This window comes from Babylonia areolata, chromosome 8 (genome assembly GCF_041734735.1).
Source record: "Babylonia areolata isolate BAREFJ2019XMU chromosome 8, ASM4173473v1, whole genome shotgun sequence".
NCBI lineage: Eukaryota > Metazoa > Mollusca > Gastropoda > Neogastropoda > Buccinidae > Babylonia > Babylonia areolata.
In genome coordinates this window covers 4,996,029-5,015,191 of record NC_134883.1, presented here as the reverse complement: position 1 = coordinate 5,015,191, position 19,163 = coordinate 4,996,029, and the positions used below count along the sequence as shown (strand labels likewise).

Here is a 19,163-nt window from a genome sequence, read left to right as displayed (position 1 = left end):
TTCAATGACAGGAAGAACAGAAGGGAGCAAATGTGCATTCAACATTTTGTTTTTTTCAGTCTCTGTGTGTGTGTGATTGTTTTTTATGGGCTCCAGAAGGACATTTTCAGCCATGATTTTACTAGAAACTAGTTGTACAGAAAGTAGTAAAGAGTGGTAAAGTTCTCTCTCCATTTACAAGCTACACAACTTCAAATCAATGCTGCTTATGCTACTGATTCAGCTAGCACACAGGTAAATAAAAGGTACATTGGAACAAACCCAGACACTTCCTCAAAAAAGGAAGTGCCAGGCTTGTACTTATAATGATCATTTGACATGTGCACACAGCAGCAATAACAAAAGAAATGTGCAAACACAAATTAGCTTTTATTCATACGTATTCACTGTGTCCGCCGGTCGATTGCAATCGCGCCTTAATATGAGCTCGATCGCCCAAACAGGCCAAGTAGTTTTGTGACCTGTTAAACAAAAAACAAGAAATCCAGAGAATCGACAGACAGAAAATACGAAAAAAAACTTAGCCGTATGAAGAGCACAGGAACAGGAGTCATAATGGCTGCCGGAAAAAGAGGGTGCTAGCTAGCAGGACAAAGGGAAGGTTACCTACTTCCGGGAGGTTATCGGCCGTAGTTGCTTTTGTTTTCTCCGCATAGGTGGATAGCAGTTTGCACAGGACAGGAATGTCAGACCCCTGCCGGAGTCTGCACTAGTTGGGTCACGGTTAAGTATGTGTAATCAAATTAGGTTTTATTCAAGACTGGCACAGCCCTTTTAATCCTGAACAATCCAAACAGAAAGCTGCCTTTGGTAAAGAGAATAAAAAACAAACAAAAAAAACTCCAATGACAACCATACAGAAATATGACCATCTTCAACTATTTCACAAGAATTTGTGAGCACACATATTTCTGGTGTATGCTGGACAACTTGCACTTTGTACACATTTCCCTCTCTCTTTCAGTTACACACTTCCATACACAGACAACCACAAACACAGACACACACATGCACACACACACACACCACACTCACACATACAACCAATCACAAATCCAAAAGCACCACAAACCTCTGGAGGGGTTCTGGCCGTCAGCAGCAACCAGGACCTTGGCCACATAGCTGCGCGACAGAAGACCCAGCAGGAGAGCGATGTAAGGCACGTAGCGACCCCAGCGTGGATACAGGCCAAAACTGATCAAGTCCTGCTGCGATCGGCGCTGATGGTTGAAGTACGTCGCCAACATCTTCAGAGTTTCTTCCAGCTGAAAGAGAGAGAGAGAAGCGGAGCACACAAAGTGATCTGTTCAAGTCTTTGTGGTGACGCCTGTGGAAGTATTTGATATTTGTGCATGTGTGAGAATGAAGGGGTTTGGGGGAGTGCGGAGGTGGTTAAGGTTACTTGGGGCAGGGACAATTGTGTATGTCTGTGTTGAGGTGTGGTGTCAAAGTATTTTATGTGCCTTGGTAGGTGTTCATGGGTGATTTTCCCCCTATGGAATGGTCTTTTTAGTGCAGATTGTTTTTGTTCAACTCATGGCAGTTGAAGAGGTATCTCTGGGACTTCTTTGACAGAGGGTACTTTGCAGCCTTCTCTTCAGTCTTTACACACACATGCACACACACACACACACACACAACACACAGAACTGAGAAGAAAACGGGTTCACAAGCATGCACAAGTAATGACACATACACAAGCACACACACACACATACACACTTGCACCAATACCTGTACACATGCATGTAAACACACACACACACAAGACATTCACCCACATTAACACCTCACCATCCCTGCTGCCAGCAGCCAACAACTCTCTCTCCCTTCATCCCCTATCCACCGAACACCCAAAGCACAGAGCTCCCCCCATGACCTACCAGCTGGATGGAGAGGGGCAGGGAGTTGCAGGCCTGCACAGTGGACACGGAGAAAGCTCTGGGGACGGGACAGCCCTGCACGTCCTGCTGCCAGGCACAGCACTCCATCAAGAACATCTCCCAGCACCGGGTGTGCAGCGCTTCGTTGCTGGACCCTGCAGCACACCACCCGCACCTTTCTTCTCACACCTGTTATTGTCTTGTGTTTCTTTCTTTTTGGGGTTTCCGTTTACCTTCATGCGAATATGCTAAAATGCGGGCGTGCTTTCATCAAACGTTTTTATCGTCTGGAGTGTATAATGACAAAGCAACATGAACAGAACCAACACCCACTCACACACACATACACCTTCGCACACACACACACAAACACGTATGCACACATTTTTCCTAAACATTTTTACATATGATTCAAAGGAGCATAACTGACCTAACACTAACATACACACACATATATGTATATATACAAACTACAGTCACACCCAAATATTCCATGAATATATAAATGTGTCTAAAATCATAATATGTGAATATAAAGTAAAAAATAAATAGATAAATAAATAAACAAACATTCATACTGACAAAACCCCCTCAAACTTGCACAAACCCCAAGAATACACTGATATCATCACACTCTCTCAGTTCTGGGAGAGCTGTACAACTGACCTTGCAGCAGGAGAATAAGGACAGGTGAAAGGTTGGCCGGAAACTGGTGTTTCAACACGAATCTCAGGTGACTCAGGAACAGCTACAAACACACCATCATCACTTGGTGAAACATATACAACAAAAATAATATACAACAATCCTCATGACATCCCAACAATGATGGTGCTCTTTACTTATCCAATCTTCCATGTAACCTCTACTATGACATGATGACAGCTTCTCTAACAAACAAAATAACACACATTCTCCTGTATCATACTGAAACTGAACGGAATCAGTCAGACACACATGCCTCCAGTTTTACAGCAACATGCCAATCTTGTCTTCCACACTGGATGTCAAATATAACTCAGGACAACATATGATAATTTATCTGTAGTTATACCTTCTCTTCACCTTAATTCCTCTGTTCACTGTCTCATCAAAAGCCATATGACTTGACGAATGACAGCTGTACATGACAGCTGACAAATGGCACTGAGTGCTGTCTGGTGGTCTTACGAACCTTGACAGCCCTATCAATATCTTTTTCCAAATGTGAACCAACAACCTACAAAACCACACACACCGTTCCCATGTGCTAACAGACAAGCCCCACTACCAACAGAAAGAGAGGGAAAGAAAGAGCAAAGAGAGACAGGCAGAAAGAAGAGTCTGACAAAGAACCCAAAGATGGGCAGCAGAAGACTCACGTCAAAGACCAGCTTGCTGTCAGCAGAAGGTTCTGCACCACAGGACATAAGGGCTGACCCCAGGATCTCCAGGAAGCGTTTTCTGTCGTCTGCATTGGGCCGTGTCTCTTCCAGCCATGCTTGGACATCAAACTGACAACACACGCACAGCGTCACACTGTGAACGGACTTTCTGCTCACCCCGGAATGAATTTTTCCATGCACCCCATTCCTCTTCTGAACAGTAAAAGGAGAACTCAAGACCCAAAAGTATTCCTCAATATAATAAAAGATGGCACCCAAAATAGACAAGTGTATGATGTTTGTTGCTGCCTTACATGCCAGAGGGCATAATAGGCAGAATGTAATTAAGTACTCCTCTCTTATATCTATCTCTCTGTACTTTCCATTACATTCATGTCTGTTTTCATTACACTGCATTCTGTACCATTTTTTAAATTTTTTTTATTATACTGAGGAATACTTTGTGGAAACTTTCAGTCATTCATGCTCACAGATTCATGCATTATCATTGCAGCGAACAAAAATGTCATGAACAGCTTCAATGCCTATGGCGTTTTGGTCAACGATCACCATCTTAACACGAACCACAATGCCTGTAGTGTTTGGTGACTACTGTTGGCTATCATCTTCAAACAGAAAACTGTATCACATGAAGCCAGCAGCCTCACCTTGGTGAGCAGCATGAAGACCAGGTTGAGGTTCTGCTGCTGCAGAGCGGTGATGAGCTTTTCGTACATGGAAAGGAAGTTCTGCGGGGCGTTGCTGGGCGTGAAGTGAGGGGCCACCATGCCCGCCAGGACAGGGTTGTCCAGGCAGAACTGCATCAGCAACGGGGTTTCAGATGGCGACCGAGACACAAACTCCTGTGGACAAACAGAGGCACAACTTCCTGTTGACAGACGCACAACTGTCTTGACAGACACAGAACTTCCTGTGGATGAACAGAGGCACAACTTCCTGTTGACAAACAGAGGCGCAACTTCCTGTTGACAGACGTACAACTGTCTTGACAGACACAGAACTTCCTGTGGATGAACAGAGGCACAACTTCCTGTTGACAGACGTACAACTGTCTTGACAGACACAGAACTTCCTGTGGATGAACAGAGGCACAACTTCCTGTTGACAGACGCACAACTGTCTTGACAGACACAGAACTTCCTGTGGACAAACAGAGGCACAACTTCCTGTGGACAAACAGAGGCACAACTTCCTGTTGACAGACGCACAACTGTCTTGACAGACACAGAACAACTGTCTTGACAGACACAGAACTTCCTGTGGACGAACAGAGGCACAACTTCCTGTTGACAGGTTGACAGACGTACAACTGTCTTGACAGACAGAGAATTTCCTGTGGACAAACAAAGGCACAACTTCCTGTGGACAAACAGAGGCACAACTTCCTGTTGACAGGTTGACAGACGTACAACTGTCTTGACAGACAGAGAACTTCCTGTGGACAAACAGAGGCACAACTTCCTGTTGACAGACGCACAACTGTATTGACAAGTACACAACTTCCTGGGAACTAGGAGACACAACTTTCTGTGCCCAACTGAAGACAGGACTTCCTATGGACAGAGACACAACTTCCTGTGACCAACTGAAGACAGGACTTCCTATGAACAGAGACACAACTTCCTGTGACCAACTGAAGACAGGACTTCCTATGGACAGAGACACAACTTCCTGTGACCAGCTGAAGACAGGACTTCCTATGAACAGAGACACAACTTTCTGTGAACAACCAGAGGCAGGGCTTCCTATGGACAGAGACACAATGTCCTGTTGACCGAAGAGAAAATTCCAGTTAACAAATACAACTTCCTGTTGACAGACACAATGTCCTGTTGACCGAAGAGAAATATTTCAGTTAACAAATACAACTTCCTGTTGACAGACACAATGTCCTGTTGAGCAAAGTGAAAATCTCCAGTTAACAAATGCAACTTTCTGTTGACAGATACAATGTCCTGTTGACCGAAGAGAAATATTTCAGTTAACAAATATAACTTCCTGTTGGCAGACACAATGTCCTGTTGACCGAAGAGAAAATCTCCAGTTAACAAATACAATTTCCTGTTCACAAACACAACTTTCTGTTGACAGACACAAATTCCTCTTGACAAAGACACAACCTTTTGTTGACAGACACAACTTTCTCTTGACAAATTCCTGTTGAATGACACAACCTCCTGTTGAGAAAGACACAACTTTGTGTTGACAGACTCAACTTTCTGTGGACCGATACAACTTTCTGTAGACAGAAGCAATTTCCTGTTGACAGAGACATGGATTCCTGTTGACAGAAATAATTTCCCTTTGACAGAGACACCAGTTCCTGTCAAACAAACACTAATTCCTGACAACAAAAACCAACTCCTGTTGAGAAACAAAATTATGGGAGAACAGACAATTAAACTGGACTGTTGCTCCACCTGTTATTAGACCCTTTCAAACAAACCAACATTTGAGCATGGAATCAGAAACAATCATGTCATCATCCTGATTATGAAAAAAAAGCATGTTGCTGACACTTCAGTGTGTGATGTCAGATTCAATGTATGAACTGCCATAATTTACCAGTCTTTTCCTAGAAACAAACCTGTGTGATTTGCTTTTGCACCTTTGTTTAGGTAAACATACACTTGTTCTCAAGACCTTTCTTTTCTGTCAACAGTGCTCCTGACCCTGAACGAAGACCCAACATACCTGGCCGAGGATTTCCACGCAGGAGGCAAAAAACTGCTTTGTTGGGGGGTAGAAGTTGGTCTCCTCGCACACCTGCACTGTCAGGTGGAAGAAGAGGGTGCAGGCCACATCACACAGCACCCGACGCCTGTCTTGGTCACAGGTCTGCTGGGACAGCTTGATCAGCAGCCTGGAGAACATGGAGACCAGCCGATGGGATCAACACACTGACTATAAACATGTTCTACTTTTACCGGCAGAATTGTGAACATATATACAATGCTTCTGCTTTTGTGTCTTTCCAATTTATTTAGTATGTTTCGGATTTGTCCGAACTCAGCGACACCTCATTAAGTAACTGAACTGAACTGAATACGTTCTTACAGAAGTTCTGAGTTTCCACATTGATTATTTGTTTCCATGTTGATAATCTGTCTATGTTGTAATAATGCACCTGACCAAATCTGTATGATTTGAGACAGTAAAGTAATCTCACGTGATGGCGTTTTCCACATGGACAGCAGCAATGCAGACATTCTGTGGAGGGGGCAGCACTGACTCTATGATCAGCTGTTTGTACTCAGCTCTGTTCTCATCCATCTTCCTCTGTACCACAGAGTTCACCTCTCGTTCATCCACCTGTGCACACAGCAGGAAACACACACTCAGTAACATGCGCTTTAGTGTCAGATGTCATCCCTGTTTTGCAAAGGGGGGAGCAGTATGGGGCAGGAGAAGGGAGTACTCTATCTTGCCATAAACAAATGTTGAAAATCAAAAGTAAACTGATACCCAACATCCTATTCAATCTGAGAGAACGAGAGAGAGTTACTTCTCTATATTGTTGTTTAATACTATACAATACCTTGATTTTGTATTCTGTAGGGCAAAATAGGTGGCCCCAATATGAACGGCATTCAAGAACAGAATAAAAGTTGGAATTTGTCTTTAAAGATTGCATCTGAGAAGAGTTGTGGTGACATGCTTCAACTCTGTATCACACTCTGATAGCAAAACAACACAAGATACAGCTCTTCACAGATCTCTTGCTATATTTTACTTAGGTACATATCATGGTTATTCTTTCTGTATGCCTTCATTGGCTGCAATTCCCAGGTTCACTCAGAAATACAACTGGCTTTTACATGCATGATCGTTTTTACCCCACCATATTGACAGCCATAATCCATTTTCAGGGGCGTGTATACCCGGCATGTTCTTATTTCCGCAAACCAAACACTGCTATGGACTGAGGGATCTTCACTGTGTGTATTTGATTTTCTGCATGTGTTTCCACACAAAGAAGGTCAAGGACACTAGCTGGTCTTCACATGCACTGACCTGGGAAAGCAGAAAAATATCCAGCCTCCATCCACCATGCCCCAATGTGGAATCAAAGCCAGGACCCCAGACAAAAAGCATGACACTCCAACCTTTTGACTAAAGCACCCATTGTATCATGGCTATGACAACCAACACTTGACAGCCTTACATCCTGCCTTACCTTCAATGAGATCACTGCAGGACCAGAACATTTATGGAAGGGGTTGACGCGGCGGCATTCAATCAGGACCTTGGCAATCCTGGTGGCATTGCTGAACTGGCTGGGAATCAGGTCCAGGAAAGCACCATCAACAGCACACTGCTGTGCTGCTCGCGTGGAGAAAAACCTGACCAACACCACAGCACCATGTAAAGAGCTAACTTTTTGTGCCACTTTGAAAAAAAGTATTAGTATCAGTATCAGTAGCTCAAGGAGGCATAACTGCGACAAATCCATATACGCTACACCACATCTGCCAAACAGATGCCTGACCAGCAGCGTAACCCAACGCGCTTAGTCAGGCCTTGAGAAAAAGAAAAGAAAAGAAAAAGAAAATTATAATAATAATAATAAGTAAAAAATGAAATAAAAAGGCAATGATGATAATAAGTAAACAAATAAGCAAATAAATGTAAAACAGATGAAAAAAGTAAAAAGTTTCTATTACTGTTTATACATATCTCTCATTGAAACCTACAAATGTTCAGTTTGGTTTGTCTCACAACTCATTATGATTTGAGCAACATATTTGGCTTGGGCAAAAATCATCTTCGATGATATCTATAATTTTGTGAATTTATATATTAGAAATAAAAGCAGGGGGTGCAGGAAGTAGCCTCAGTAGAAACACTACATTACCAGGGACCTCACTCAAGAAGACAATTCCTGATCAGGCTCAAACAGAACGCAAAACACAGCCAGCTTGGCACAACGTTTTCTCAGTCAGCCAAACATGTATCCCACTCACTTGGTGAACTCAGTCAACACAGCAAGGTCGGCGTCCAGAAGGTGGATGGCAGCCATCTTGTCAGTCATCAACATGGGGGAGATGTCTGGGACAGGGGGCGTAACTGGCTGCACAGAGGGTGGGCACTCGGGGGACTTGTAGCGCTGCAGCCGCGACAGTATGCGTTCCGTAGCTGTCAGGAAAACGGGAGTAACTGGCGAGGATTAGTTCGGAAGGGTGAACGATGGGAATGTGAGTGTGTTTGAGTGGAGGTTTGTGTGTACAAGTTAATGTTTGTACAAGTGGATGTTTGTATGTACAAGTGTGTGTGTGTGTGTGTGTGTGTGTGTGTGTGTGTGTGTGTGTAGTTTGTATGTGCATGATACGGAGAGTTTGCAAACACGGAGTCCATTTGAACATATAAATCAAATTCCAGATTCACACCCTCATCCTGTTGCAGCCTCACAAACACAAGTCCGCTGGGAGCCAACAGTGGCCTGAAAAAGTGGTCCTGCACAACTGTACAACTGACAGTCACTTCAGTGGGGCTCAGTAGTGCCTGTTCTGATTCTCAAACACAGGAAATCAAATGTGTCCCCTGGTAACAACAATAACTGCTTATTCATGGACAAAGACTGAGACTATAAACACAAATTTATCCCAGGCATGAAAGTAAGGGGAAAAAAGAAAACTGATAACCTTCAAAACAGAACAAGTTTGACACTAAATAATTCTGTGTTTCCGTTTTTCATACATCCTGAAATAAACCAGGCCTGAAAAATACGGACACCTGCAGTGCTGGTCAGTAAACTGGAAAGGAAATTTTCTTTTAGCCGTATGGAGAGCACAGGAACTGGAGTCATAATGGCTGCCAGAAAAAGAGGGCGCTAGCCAGCGGGACAAAGGGGAGGTTACCTACTTCCGGGAGGTTATCGGCCATAGTTTCATTTTCTCCGCATAGGCGGATAGTAGTTTGCACAGGACAGGAATGTCAGACCCCTGCCGGAGTTTGCACTAGTTGGGTCACGGTTATGTATGTGTAATTAAACAACATTTTCTGTGGAGTGGATGACATTTGACTATCTGGTTCCAGTCCTACAATTTGGGTCCATGGTAAATGATGTTCCATGTGTAACTTTTAAATATGACACAACATAACATTTACAATACCCACCAGTTTTCTGCTCTGGAGGAATAACGCCACGCTGATGTGCTGGGGACTGGGAACCAAACTGAGGCTGACCAGACACGAGTGTCCGCCATTCCGCAGCAAACACGCTGATGTCATACTGTGCTCCCTCAAAGTCCACAAACTCCAGCCAGGGATTCTGAAATACAAAAAGGTAGTCAAACGATAGTTTTGTTGTATAAAGCCCAGTAAAACTTGATTTTCTTAACATTTCTTTTCTTTTTAATTCACACGGCCAGAGCAAAATGGTTGAAGCAGAATAAAAATGTGATGACACTACCCTTGGACCTTGTTCCCATTTCTGATATTCCCACAGAAACTCTTTCTGATCCACCCTGACCTAAAACGTTTTCTTCCAATTGTCTCAAAAATATCGAAGCTACCATGCTTTTGTAAGTTGCACAGTGGTTACCACTCTTCATCAGAAAAGACAGTTATGTCATCAAAGATATTGCCATTTACCCATTCAGCCGTGGGGACTTTACATCCTCGGCAGGTTGGATACTGATATGGAAAAAAAAATATATATTCTTTCTTCCAAATTACATGTGGACACATCAAGAAATACTACAAAAGTTAGCTCCTTTTTTCTTGCAGTTTATGCACTTGAAGGAACATGAAAAACGTTTTAATGAGACAAATTTTGACACTAGAGCTATGTTCAGGTGCAAGGCTCCATTTAAACCAAAAGGGAGCAGTTGATGACTCACATTGCCAGGAACAAAGATGTGCATGAGGCGAGCGGCTTCATACTGGGGTGGTAAGGCAGGCAGGTACAGGTCAGCACCGTGCAGTCTGGGCTCATCCAGCCACAGTAAAAACGTCTGGTACAGTCTGTGTCAGTAAAAACAAACACACATTAACTACGTGCAACAAAGCAGCTGAATACATAGCAGCAGACAGGTAAGCCACGTACACATCGTGCACAAACACACACACACACACACATGCACACACACACACGCACACACATGCACATACACACATCATGCACAAGCACACTCACATACACTCGCACACATACACACACATACGTTCACATGCACACACATACACAGACACAGAATACAAACAAAAGGCAGAAAACTGATTTAACTTTTCTCACACTTTTAAGTATTCAACACTGTTAATGCTTTTTGCCTTTCACCAAGAAACATGTTAGACTGATGCTGAGAAACCAGGCCTTCTGCTTCAGGTCATTTCATACATTTCTAGCATTATTTAACTCCTGCCTTTCTGGAAATGTACAGGAATCCCATTTTAGACCAAAAAAAAGGTCCTTTAACCCTTTCGCTGCCAGGAAAATAAGATTTAAGTGAAATCTATTTGCCAGGGTTTTTTCACAAAAAACGGGTATCAATTTTCAAAAAATTCTGTGCTCTTTGTTATTGGAGAAAGACCCATAAAAGTATATATTTTCTGAAAGGTAAATGAATAAAGAATACAAAACATGCTGTTTTCCCATTTTATATATTTTTAGTGACATGCTGTTGTTTTGAAATCAGTGTTTTGTTTTTTGTCACTTTTTCAACTTGTTCATTACAAACATTAGTCAGGTAATTTGCACAAAAACATAATATTTTCTGGACAAATGGATATCTGCAAACCCAAAATCATACTAGAACAACCACAATATATATATATTTTTTAAGAGATAGATTCACAATACATTGTGACTTCTCCAAGTGATAAGATGGATGTGAGGCCACGCCCCCTCAGTCTCCACCCCCCTCCTCCTCACCCCTCTCACACGGTCACTTGATTCAGTTCTCATCAGACCGCGTTGGCTGCGTGCCAAGACTATCGCTCTGCTGCTAATTTGGTCATCTGTCGTCTGCTAAGATCTGTACAGCCGGCATCACTCACTGACAGTCGCATCGTGGCCACTCTCTTCATTATTCATTTATTTTCTATCAGATCGTCCTATAAATGTTCATCTCTATCTTCTCCTTCGAATTTACGTTTCAATTCTTTCTGAGCATCAGCTAAAGAAAGAAATCATGGTTGATTTAGTTCGTCACGATCGCATGTCTTGAGCACGGCGTCAGTCCGACATTTTGTTGAGCGAGCGGGGAGAGAAGTCAGGCAAACACTTGGACAGTGACCCAACCAAAACGTTCAAATAAAGGACTGCTTCATGACGTAGATGGGGTTTCTAGCTATGAATAGAATCTAGAGAGCTTCCCCAGGCTAAAGCTACCACTATTTTTGCCAAGGAAGTGAATGCAAACCAGGGAAAAGTCAGAATATTTCGATGACGAGTTATCTCGTCATGCAGGCAGCGAAGCATACATGCTTGCCATGACGAGTTATCTCGTCATGCAGGCAGCCTAGGGGTTAAGGTATTTTCAGAGTCAAGTAATTCTAAACCAAAAGGAAGTTATACACAGGAATTCCAATTTAGTTGAGTAAAAATTTTTTTTTTTAAAAAGAAAAAAAGTCAATGCTTGAAAGACAGTCAAAGAGAGAGAGGGTGACTGACCGGGCCAGCTGGTTGTGGAACTCCTTGGAACTGAAGTACTGTGGGTTCTCCTCTGTCAGAGGACTGGGCATAGGTGTGTCTGACTCTGAACCCCCATCTGCAACAGGTGAGGAGTGCAAGCAACAGGTACACAGGTGTCAATACTATGACATGCAGGTACAAAACCCTGCACACTTCTGGATGCTGACACAGGATGAGCACAAGGGAATGACAATGTACAAGATTGAAAGAAACTGTGTAAAACATGTAAATTATAGCTGAAATATACCAACACAATACCCAATAACGATAACACCAAAATTTCCGGACTACAAGGTGCTGCTACACAGCATACAATGCATTCACTTCCCTTTTTTTTGGCTTTATTTAAGTTCATGGAAGTGACATACATTTGATAAATCACAACAAGAACACAGAAAGAAGGTCAACTGTGCGGTCAGCTTACAATGTTCTGTTCCAGACTGAGAAGTCATCTTCAGTGCAGTCAACATTTACCAGCACCAGCAACATACATCATCCAGTCTGAGTTCAGTTCAGTTCCGTCACTCAAGGACAAATCCAAATACGCAACACCTCATCTGCTAAGCAGATGCTGGACGAGCAGTGTAACCCAATGTACTTAGTGCAACCAATGTGTAATTAACCCAGTGTTCTACATGCCCCACAAGCCACAAGAAGCAATCTTTGCAAACCATGCCAGTGGGACCACTACTCACAGAAACCAGCTCAACTCTTTTCCTGGGTGGTCTGCAGTTTTAAGATGGTTTTGCATGACGTGTGTATTTTTTATTTGTTTGTTTGTTGTTTGTTTTTTAATGTTAAGTTCTAAACCCTTTAACTCACTCGATACTGGGCTTTTTGTAATCACGTGTTCCTGTGGATACTGGGCGTTTGTATAGGTTTTTTAAAAAATCACCAAAAAATAATGACAAAACACAATGACTTGAAATTTTGAGACACGTTTATTGATAAATGGAATAAGCATGGTGCTAAGTTTCATAGCCCTTACTTTCATGGTTCATTTTTTGTAGCTGGAGTGATAAAACATAGTTTTTTTACAACAACGAAATTGAGGGTGGTTCCAAATGCATAGAAGGAAAATTTTCAGCATTGTTGAAAGAAGGGTTATTTTCCACATAAATCACTTTGAGAAACCCTGTAGAATGTAAAAAAAATGGCTATTTGAGAGTTTCTGCATCATACAAATGAGCAAAAATAAATAACATGCAAGTGGCCAATTGGCAATTTGTCATACGGCATTCTTTAGTACATAAGGCATCAGCATGGTTTGAAAACAATTCATAAAAAAAAAAATAAAAGACACATGGTTTTGAAATTTGGAGACATTATTACAGAGAAAGTGAATAAGAAGAGCACAATTTTTCAAAGCTCTTACTGTTATGGTTCACCTTTTGTAGCCAGAGATAAATAATATTACCTTTTTTACGATAACAAAATTGAGGGTGGTTGCACATCATAGTGATGAAATTCACAGCATTGTTGAAAGAAGGGTTATTTTCCACATAAATCACTTTGAGAAACCCTGTAGAATGTAAAAAAATGGCTATTTGAGAGTTTCTGCATCATACAAATGAGCAAAAATAAATAACATGCAAGTGGCCAATTGGCAATTTGTCATACGGCATTCTTTAGTACACAAGGCATCAGTATGGTTTGAAAACAATTCATTAAAAAAAAAATAAAAGACACATTATTTTGAAATTTGGAGACATTATTACAGATAAAGTGAATAAGAAGAGCACAATTTTTCAAAGCTCTTACTGTTATGGTTCACCTTTTGTAGCCAGAGATAAATAATATTACCTTTTTTACGATAACAAAATTGAGGGTGGTTGCACATCATAGTGATGAAATTCACAGCATTGTTGAAAGAAGGGTTATTTTCCACATAAATCACTTTGAGAAACCCTGTAGAATGTAAAAAAATGGCTATTTGAGAGTTTCTGCATCATACAAATGAGCAAAAATAAATAACATGCAAGTGGCCAATTGGCAATTTGTCATACGGCATTCTTTAGTACACAAGGCATCAGTATGGTTTGAAAACAATTCATTAAAAAAAAAATAAAAGACACATGATTTTGAAATTTGGAGACATTATTACAGATAAAGTGAATAAGAAGAGCACAATTTTTCAAAGCTCTTACTGTTATGGTTCACCTTTTGTAGCCAGAGATAAATAGGATTACCTTTTTTACGATAACAAAATTGAGGGTGGTTGCACATCATAGTGATGAAATTCACAGCATTGTTGAAAAAAGGGTTATTTTCCACATAAACTGCATTGTCAAACCCTGTAGAGTGTAAAAAAATGGCTGTTTGAGAGTTTCTGCATCATACAAATGAGTTAAAATAAATATCATAAAAGTTGCTAATTGGTAATTTGTCAAGTGGCATTCTTCAAAACAGTAGGTATAAGTATGGTCTGGAAAAAAAAAGAAAAAAAAGAAAAAGAGATGTCACACAGTCTTGAAATTTGGAGACATGATTACTGATATAGTGAATAAGCACAGTAAGCAGCTCTTCAGTCTGTGGTACTCTCTCTGTAGTTGGATGGAGATGGGGTATCCTTTACGATGATCTTTCTTGTCTAGGTAATCCATATTGTTCTTGAAAAAAAAAATTTTTTCACACACATCACACTGGTAATCATTTGAAAGTTTCTGTACTGTAAGAATACACTAACATTAATCATAGGGCCAAAAACCTCGCTATTTGATATCCAAAACAGCCGCTGTCTACACATGGAAAAAAAAAAAGCAACAAAAAAAAAAAAAAAAAAGCACATAATCTCTTCTAATAATTTGCATAATCTGCAATGGTGTGATACACTTGAAAACAAGTGATGTCTCTTCCCTGGCACAGCTTATCACACAAAGTTACACCACATTTGGCGCACCAGTTTGGGCTTTCCCGAAATTTGACCTCAGGATAGCGTTTGCGCCGTGCAGTACAAACATGGCATTTCCTGAAGTTCTTCTTTCCACTGGGTCGTGGAGGAAGAACAGTGGAAAAGTGTGCACCTTGAAGGCGAGCCTGTGGGGTGGGCACAAGTCCTGGAGGACGGGGCTGGGCAGCAGGCTGGGCAACAGGCTGGGCAATGGGCTGGGCGATGACCTGGGCAGCAGCCTGGGCAACGGCCTGGGCAGTGGCTTGGTCAGCAGCAACACCAGCTTGATATCTGGCATTGAGTTCATTGCCAATTATGACAATGAACTTTTTCAGGGACATCCTAGATCCTCCTTGACTCCTCTGGTACTTGTCATGGAGGATGGATGCCTGGATAAGAGAGAGAGTGAAGAGGTGAAAAAATAATTTTTTCCACCACTTCATTGTCTTCCGATTGAGCGGCATGTAGGCCATGAGCTGGTCACTGCGGTCAACTCCAGCCATGTTGACTATGTAGTCTTGGACAGCTTTAGGCTTCAGTTTCCTGCCTGTCCTTGTGGTGACCTCCTCCATCTCAGCTGGGTCCATCTTGGTGGTGATCAGGTGCACTGCCTTCTTGTCCATCCACTTCAGGACACCTACTGCACCTATAGCACATGTACACAGAGAATTAGGGAAACAGTTGCAGTGGAAAAGAAAACACACACACACCACGCACACCACTACCACCACCACAACCACTAATGCACACTTACACACACACACACACAGTCATGTGCACACACACACACACACACACACACACACACACACATAAATGCACACACACACAGTCATGTGCACACACACACACACACACACACACACAAATGCACACACACACACACACAACACACATAAATGCACACAAACACACACACACACACACACACACACACACACACACACAAATGCACACACACACACACACACACAACACACATAAATGCACACAAACACACACACACACACACACACAAATGCACACACACACACACAAATGCACACACACACACACACAAACTCAACAATGCCTGTGTACCTTTACACACACCACAGATGTGTCAACAGTATTTGTATATGTGATGTAGATGAAGTACAAATGAACAGATCATATTCATAATATCAGTTGTAACACAACCATATGTGGAAAAAAGTATATCCTGGAGGATGTATGATTTATAAATTATTGTGTGAACATATTATGATAGGGAAACAAACTCATGATAAATAAAATTACTACATACCTTGGCGTAAAGCGTATACATGGCCGCGTGGTGGGGCTGCAGAAACCAGCTGTCTGGGCATACCCTTCCTGTTCGGCCGCACAGTCCCAACACAGTGAGTATCCTGCATCACCAGCTTCTCCGCCAGCTCAGGGCAGCAGTAATAGTTGTCTACATAGACTGTCCGGCCTTTATTCAGGAGGGGCTCTGCTATTCTCATTACCACATCCACCGGTTTGTTGCTGATGTTGGGGACGTTACCAAAAATTTCGAAGTCAAACACATAAGCTGATGACGACTCACACAGCTCGTATAGTTTGATCCCCCATTTGACAGGCTTGTCCTTCATGTACACCCTGAAGCTCAGCTTCCCCCTCCATGGGCACATTGCCTCATCAAGGCAGATGTTCTCCTCTGGGATGTAGAGGGCCTTGAATCTGTCTCGCAGATGGGTGTAGACAGGCTGGATTTTGTGGAGAGGATTGTGGTTTTCTTCTCCCCGAGGAATATATTCTTCATTGTTTGAGACATGCAGCATGGCCAGAAGTAGATTGAATCTATCCCTGGACATGATGTTGGCAGCAAATGGTGATACCAGGATAGGGTTAGTTGACCAGTAGTCAGCCACTTGTGGTTTATGGGCGAGACCCATGTGTATAAGTATCGCCAAGAATCCAGTCATTTCATTCTCTGTGGTGTTCTTCCACTTCCTAAAGAGACTGTGGGGTGGCAGAACACCTTTCTGTTGAAGGGACTGAGCGGCATATCGGTTGGTTTCTTCAACAATATGCGTCATGATCGCGTTGTCGAATATCGCGTCATAAAAGTCTATAGGGGCGTGGCCAGTCATCCCTTGTAATTGCAGTCCGTGCAGTTCTTGGTCAGTGTAAGGTGGTATGGCAGGGAAAAAACTAAAATCCTCATGCCACTCTTTGCTCATAAATTTCAGAAAAGTGTCCATGCTCTGGTCAGCCAGTAGGCCGTGTGCGCCTGCCTCTCTTTCACTGTCACTGCCTGCATCGCTTGCCACGCCTCTCTGCTCTTCCACTTCAGGTTCGATGTCCGACAAACTTTCATTTTCACTCGCCTCGGATGCTAAAAAATCACTCTCCTCGTCTTCTTCACCATCTTCGACATCTGATCCTTCAGTTTGGACCAGTTCTACGGCTTCTCTTAGGGTGTAAACACGCCTTCCTTGTCTGCTCTGTGTACCACTCGTGCTGGGTTGCGACGCCATTGTTGTTTGTCTGAACACAAAGGCCTGGGTGACGACAAAAATAGCTCAACAGCACAGCAACAAGCGACGTGCCAGCCACTCCAGTGGTCAGAGGTTGACCTATGCTAATTAGGCTGTAACCTGGATGGCTGTGTCTGTGACACCGGGTTACGACGTCACTTGTGGAAATTTTTGAAGGTCGGAACGGCAGTACTCGTTGTTCGTATAAAACCGGTTGGAAACGGACAACGGAAATACCCGCTGTTAGTATCGAGTGAGTTAAAAACAAATAAGCTCTCAGGTGTCATCAAGTGAATCTTCAGGTGCTGAGTGTGTAATCTGGCAGTCAAACCATGAACATCACACACTCCCGGAATGTTTCAACTTTGAGATCAGCCACGGCTGTCCAACTGGTGTGAAATGGCTGCATCTTACAGGCCAGAAACAACACAACTCAACTGTGAAAACAACATGAATCAGAGAAGACTTTTATCATGAACTTACCCCAACTCAGTAAATGTGCAGAAAATCCCAAACACTGTCAGATAAAATCAACACAATACAGATTGTTAGTCTGTCAGGTAAAAAAAGCAGTGATCACTGAAAATAACAATGGTAAAGGGAAAACTGTCATACTGTTGTTCTATTGTTTGCGGCAGAGAAAGCAGGGATCTCTTACGTGAGGGGGTGGAGGTTTCAGAAGGTGGATCTTCCATCTTGGTGGGGTTTTCCTGGGGCTCATATTTCATGTGGTAGTCGGCAGCCTCTGCCAGCTTCTTCTTCAGCTTCTTCAGCATGGATGACATGGTCATGCTCTCAAAGAACCGCTCCCCTACGCTGGCACGCTTTGGCATCCTGCAATCACAGCTCTAGCTGGAAACTGTCAGCTGGCTGTCAGAATGATTCTGACCTTCATTCACTGTTTCCTTATCAAGCTGTGAAAAACAATCACTTACAGGAAAGAGGAGTGGTTTGTGGTCATTGTGAAGGTGTAGCAGTGATGGTATGGTGGGAAGGGGTCAGTAGACATTCAAAAGGTGGTTTTCCTCTTTTTACTTATATGTGATATGCAATAAAACAGAAACTTGACAGGGAATCTATGAGAAAAACGCATTTTCAAAATACTTTAACTCTTTCTGTACTAAGGTATGCTATAGCGTATCTCATGCGCACAACACTTTGTTACTATGGTATGCTATAGCGTACTGCGAGTTTAAAAAATTGTAGTTTATAGGTTAACAGTTTTGTGCGAAACTAAACAGCATAGCTCTGTTCTACAGTCACCCAAAAGTGCACCTGTACTTTTACTGTAGCTGAGAATGCCTTTGTTTGAGTGCAGTACTTGCGAGTGTATAGTCACCCAACTTTGCCTTCTCGCTCGCTCACTCGACAAGATGGCGTATCCGTCAACTTTGGCAAGTACTGAGGCACAAATTTGAATGCAAACTGATTCTATAGTGGATATCTACTGTGCATACACATTTGCCCATTCAGCTGCTACAGTTAGGAAGTGTCTATGGTTACAAAATACCACATTTGTAAAATTTCTATTATATGAGAAAAATTCACCCCTTTATGTCAGTTGCAAAAAACATGAATTTTTTTCAAATTATGATAAATCAGTCAAAAATAAAGCGAGTGCTTTGAAAACTTTGCCGAATGTTAGTCCATTCTATTCTTTATATCAAGATGAAAGTTCACAGCTGTATGTACTTGCACTCTGTTTTGTTTTTTTTAGATATTTTTCTTGTAACACAAACAAACGGCCAGTATAAAGAGAATAATGAAGGAAGTCATCGGGCAGTATAGAATGAATTAAATCAAGCTATCTGCTTTCACTTATCAAAATAATAAATAAACAAAGCAAAATTAAGACTGCTAAAAAAACCC

The 19,163-nt window shown here is 42.2% G+C and overlaps 1 protein-coding gene across 1 annotated transcript in view; it reads right to left on the bottom strand.

The window, feature by feature from the left end:
* LOC143284475 (ectopic P granules protein 5 homolog) overlaps window positions 1–19,163 on the bottom strand; it is a 65,671-nt gene that overhangs the window by 13,350 nt on the left and 33,158 nt on the right. Inside the window, exons 25-37 of the mRNA XM_076591146.1 lie at window positions 17,953–18,128; window positions 11,883–11,979; window positions 10,111–10,234; window positions 9,386–9,539; window positions 8,233–8,404; window positions 7,446–7,611; window positions 6,438–6,580; window positions 5,963–6,131; window positions 3,916–4,110; window positions 3,245–3,376; window positions 2,550–2,631; window positions 1,884–2,038; window positions 1,073–1,265 (exon numbers count right to left, since the gene is read on the bottom strand). Of these exons, the coding sequence (XP_076447261.1) occupies window positions 1,073–1,265; window positions 1,884–2,038; window positions 2,550–2,631; window positions 3,245–3,376; window positions 3,916–4,110; window positions 5,963–6,131; window positions 6,438–6,580; window positions 7,446–7,611; window positions 8,233–8,404; window positions 9,386–9,539; window positions 10,111–10,234; window positions 11,883–11,979; window positions 17,953–18,128 (1,958 nt within the window). The remainder of the gene's footprint in view (window positions 1–1,072; window positions 1,266–1,883; window positions 2,039–2,549; window positions 2,632–3,244; window positions 3,377–3,915; window positions 4,111–5,962; window positions 6,132–6,437; window positions 6,581–7,445; window positions 7,612–8,232; window positions 8,405–9,385; window positions 9,540–10,110; window positions 10,235–11,882; window positions 11,980–17,952; window positions 18,129–19,163) is intronic.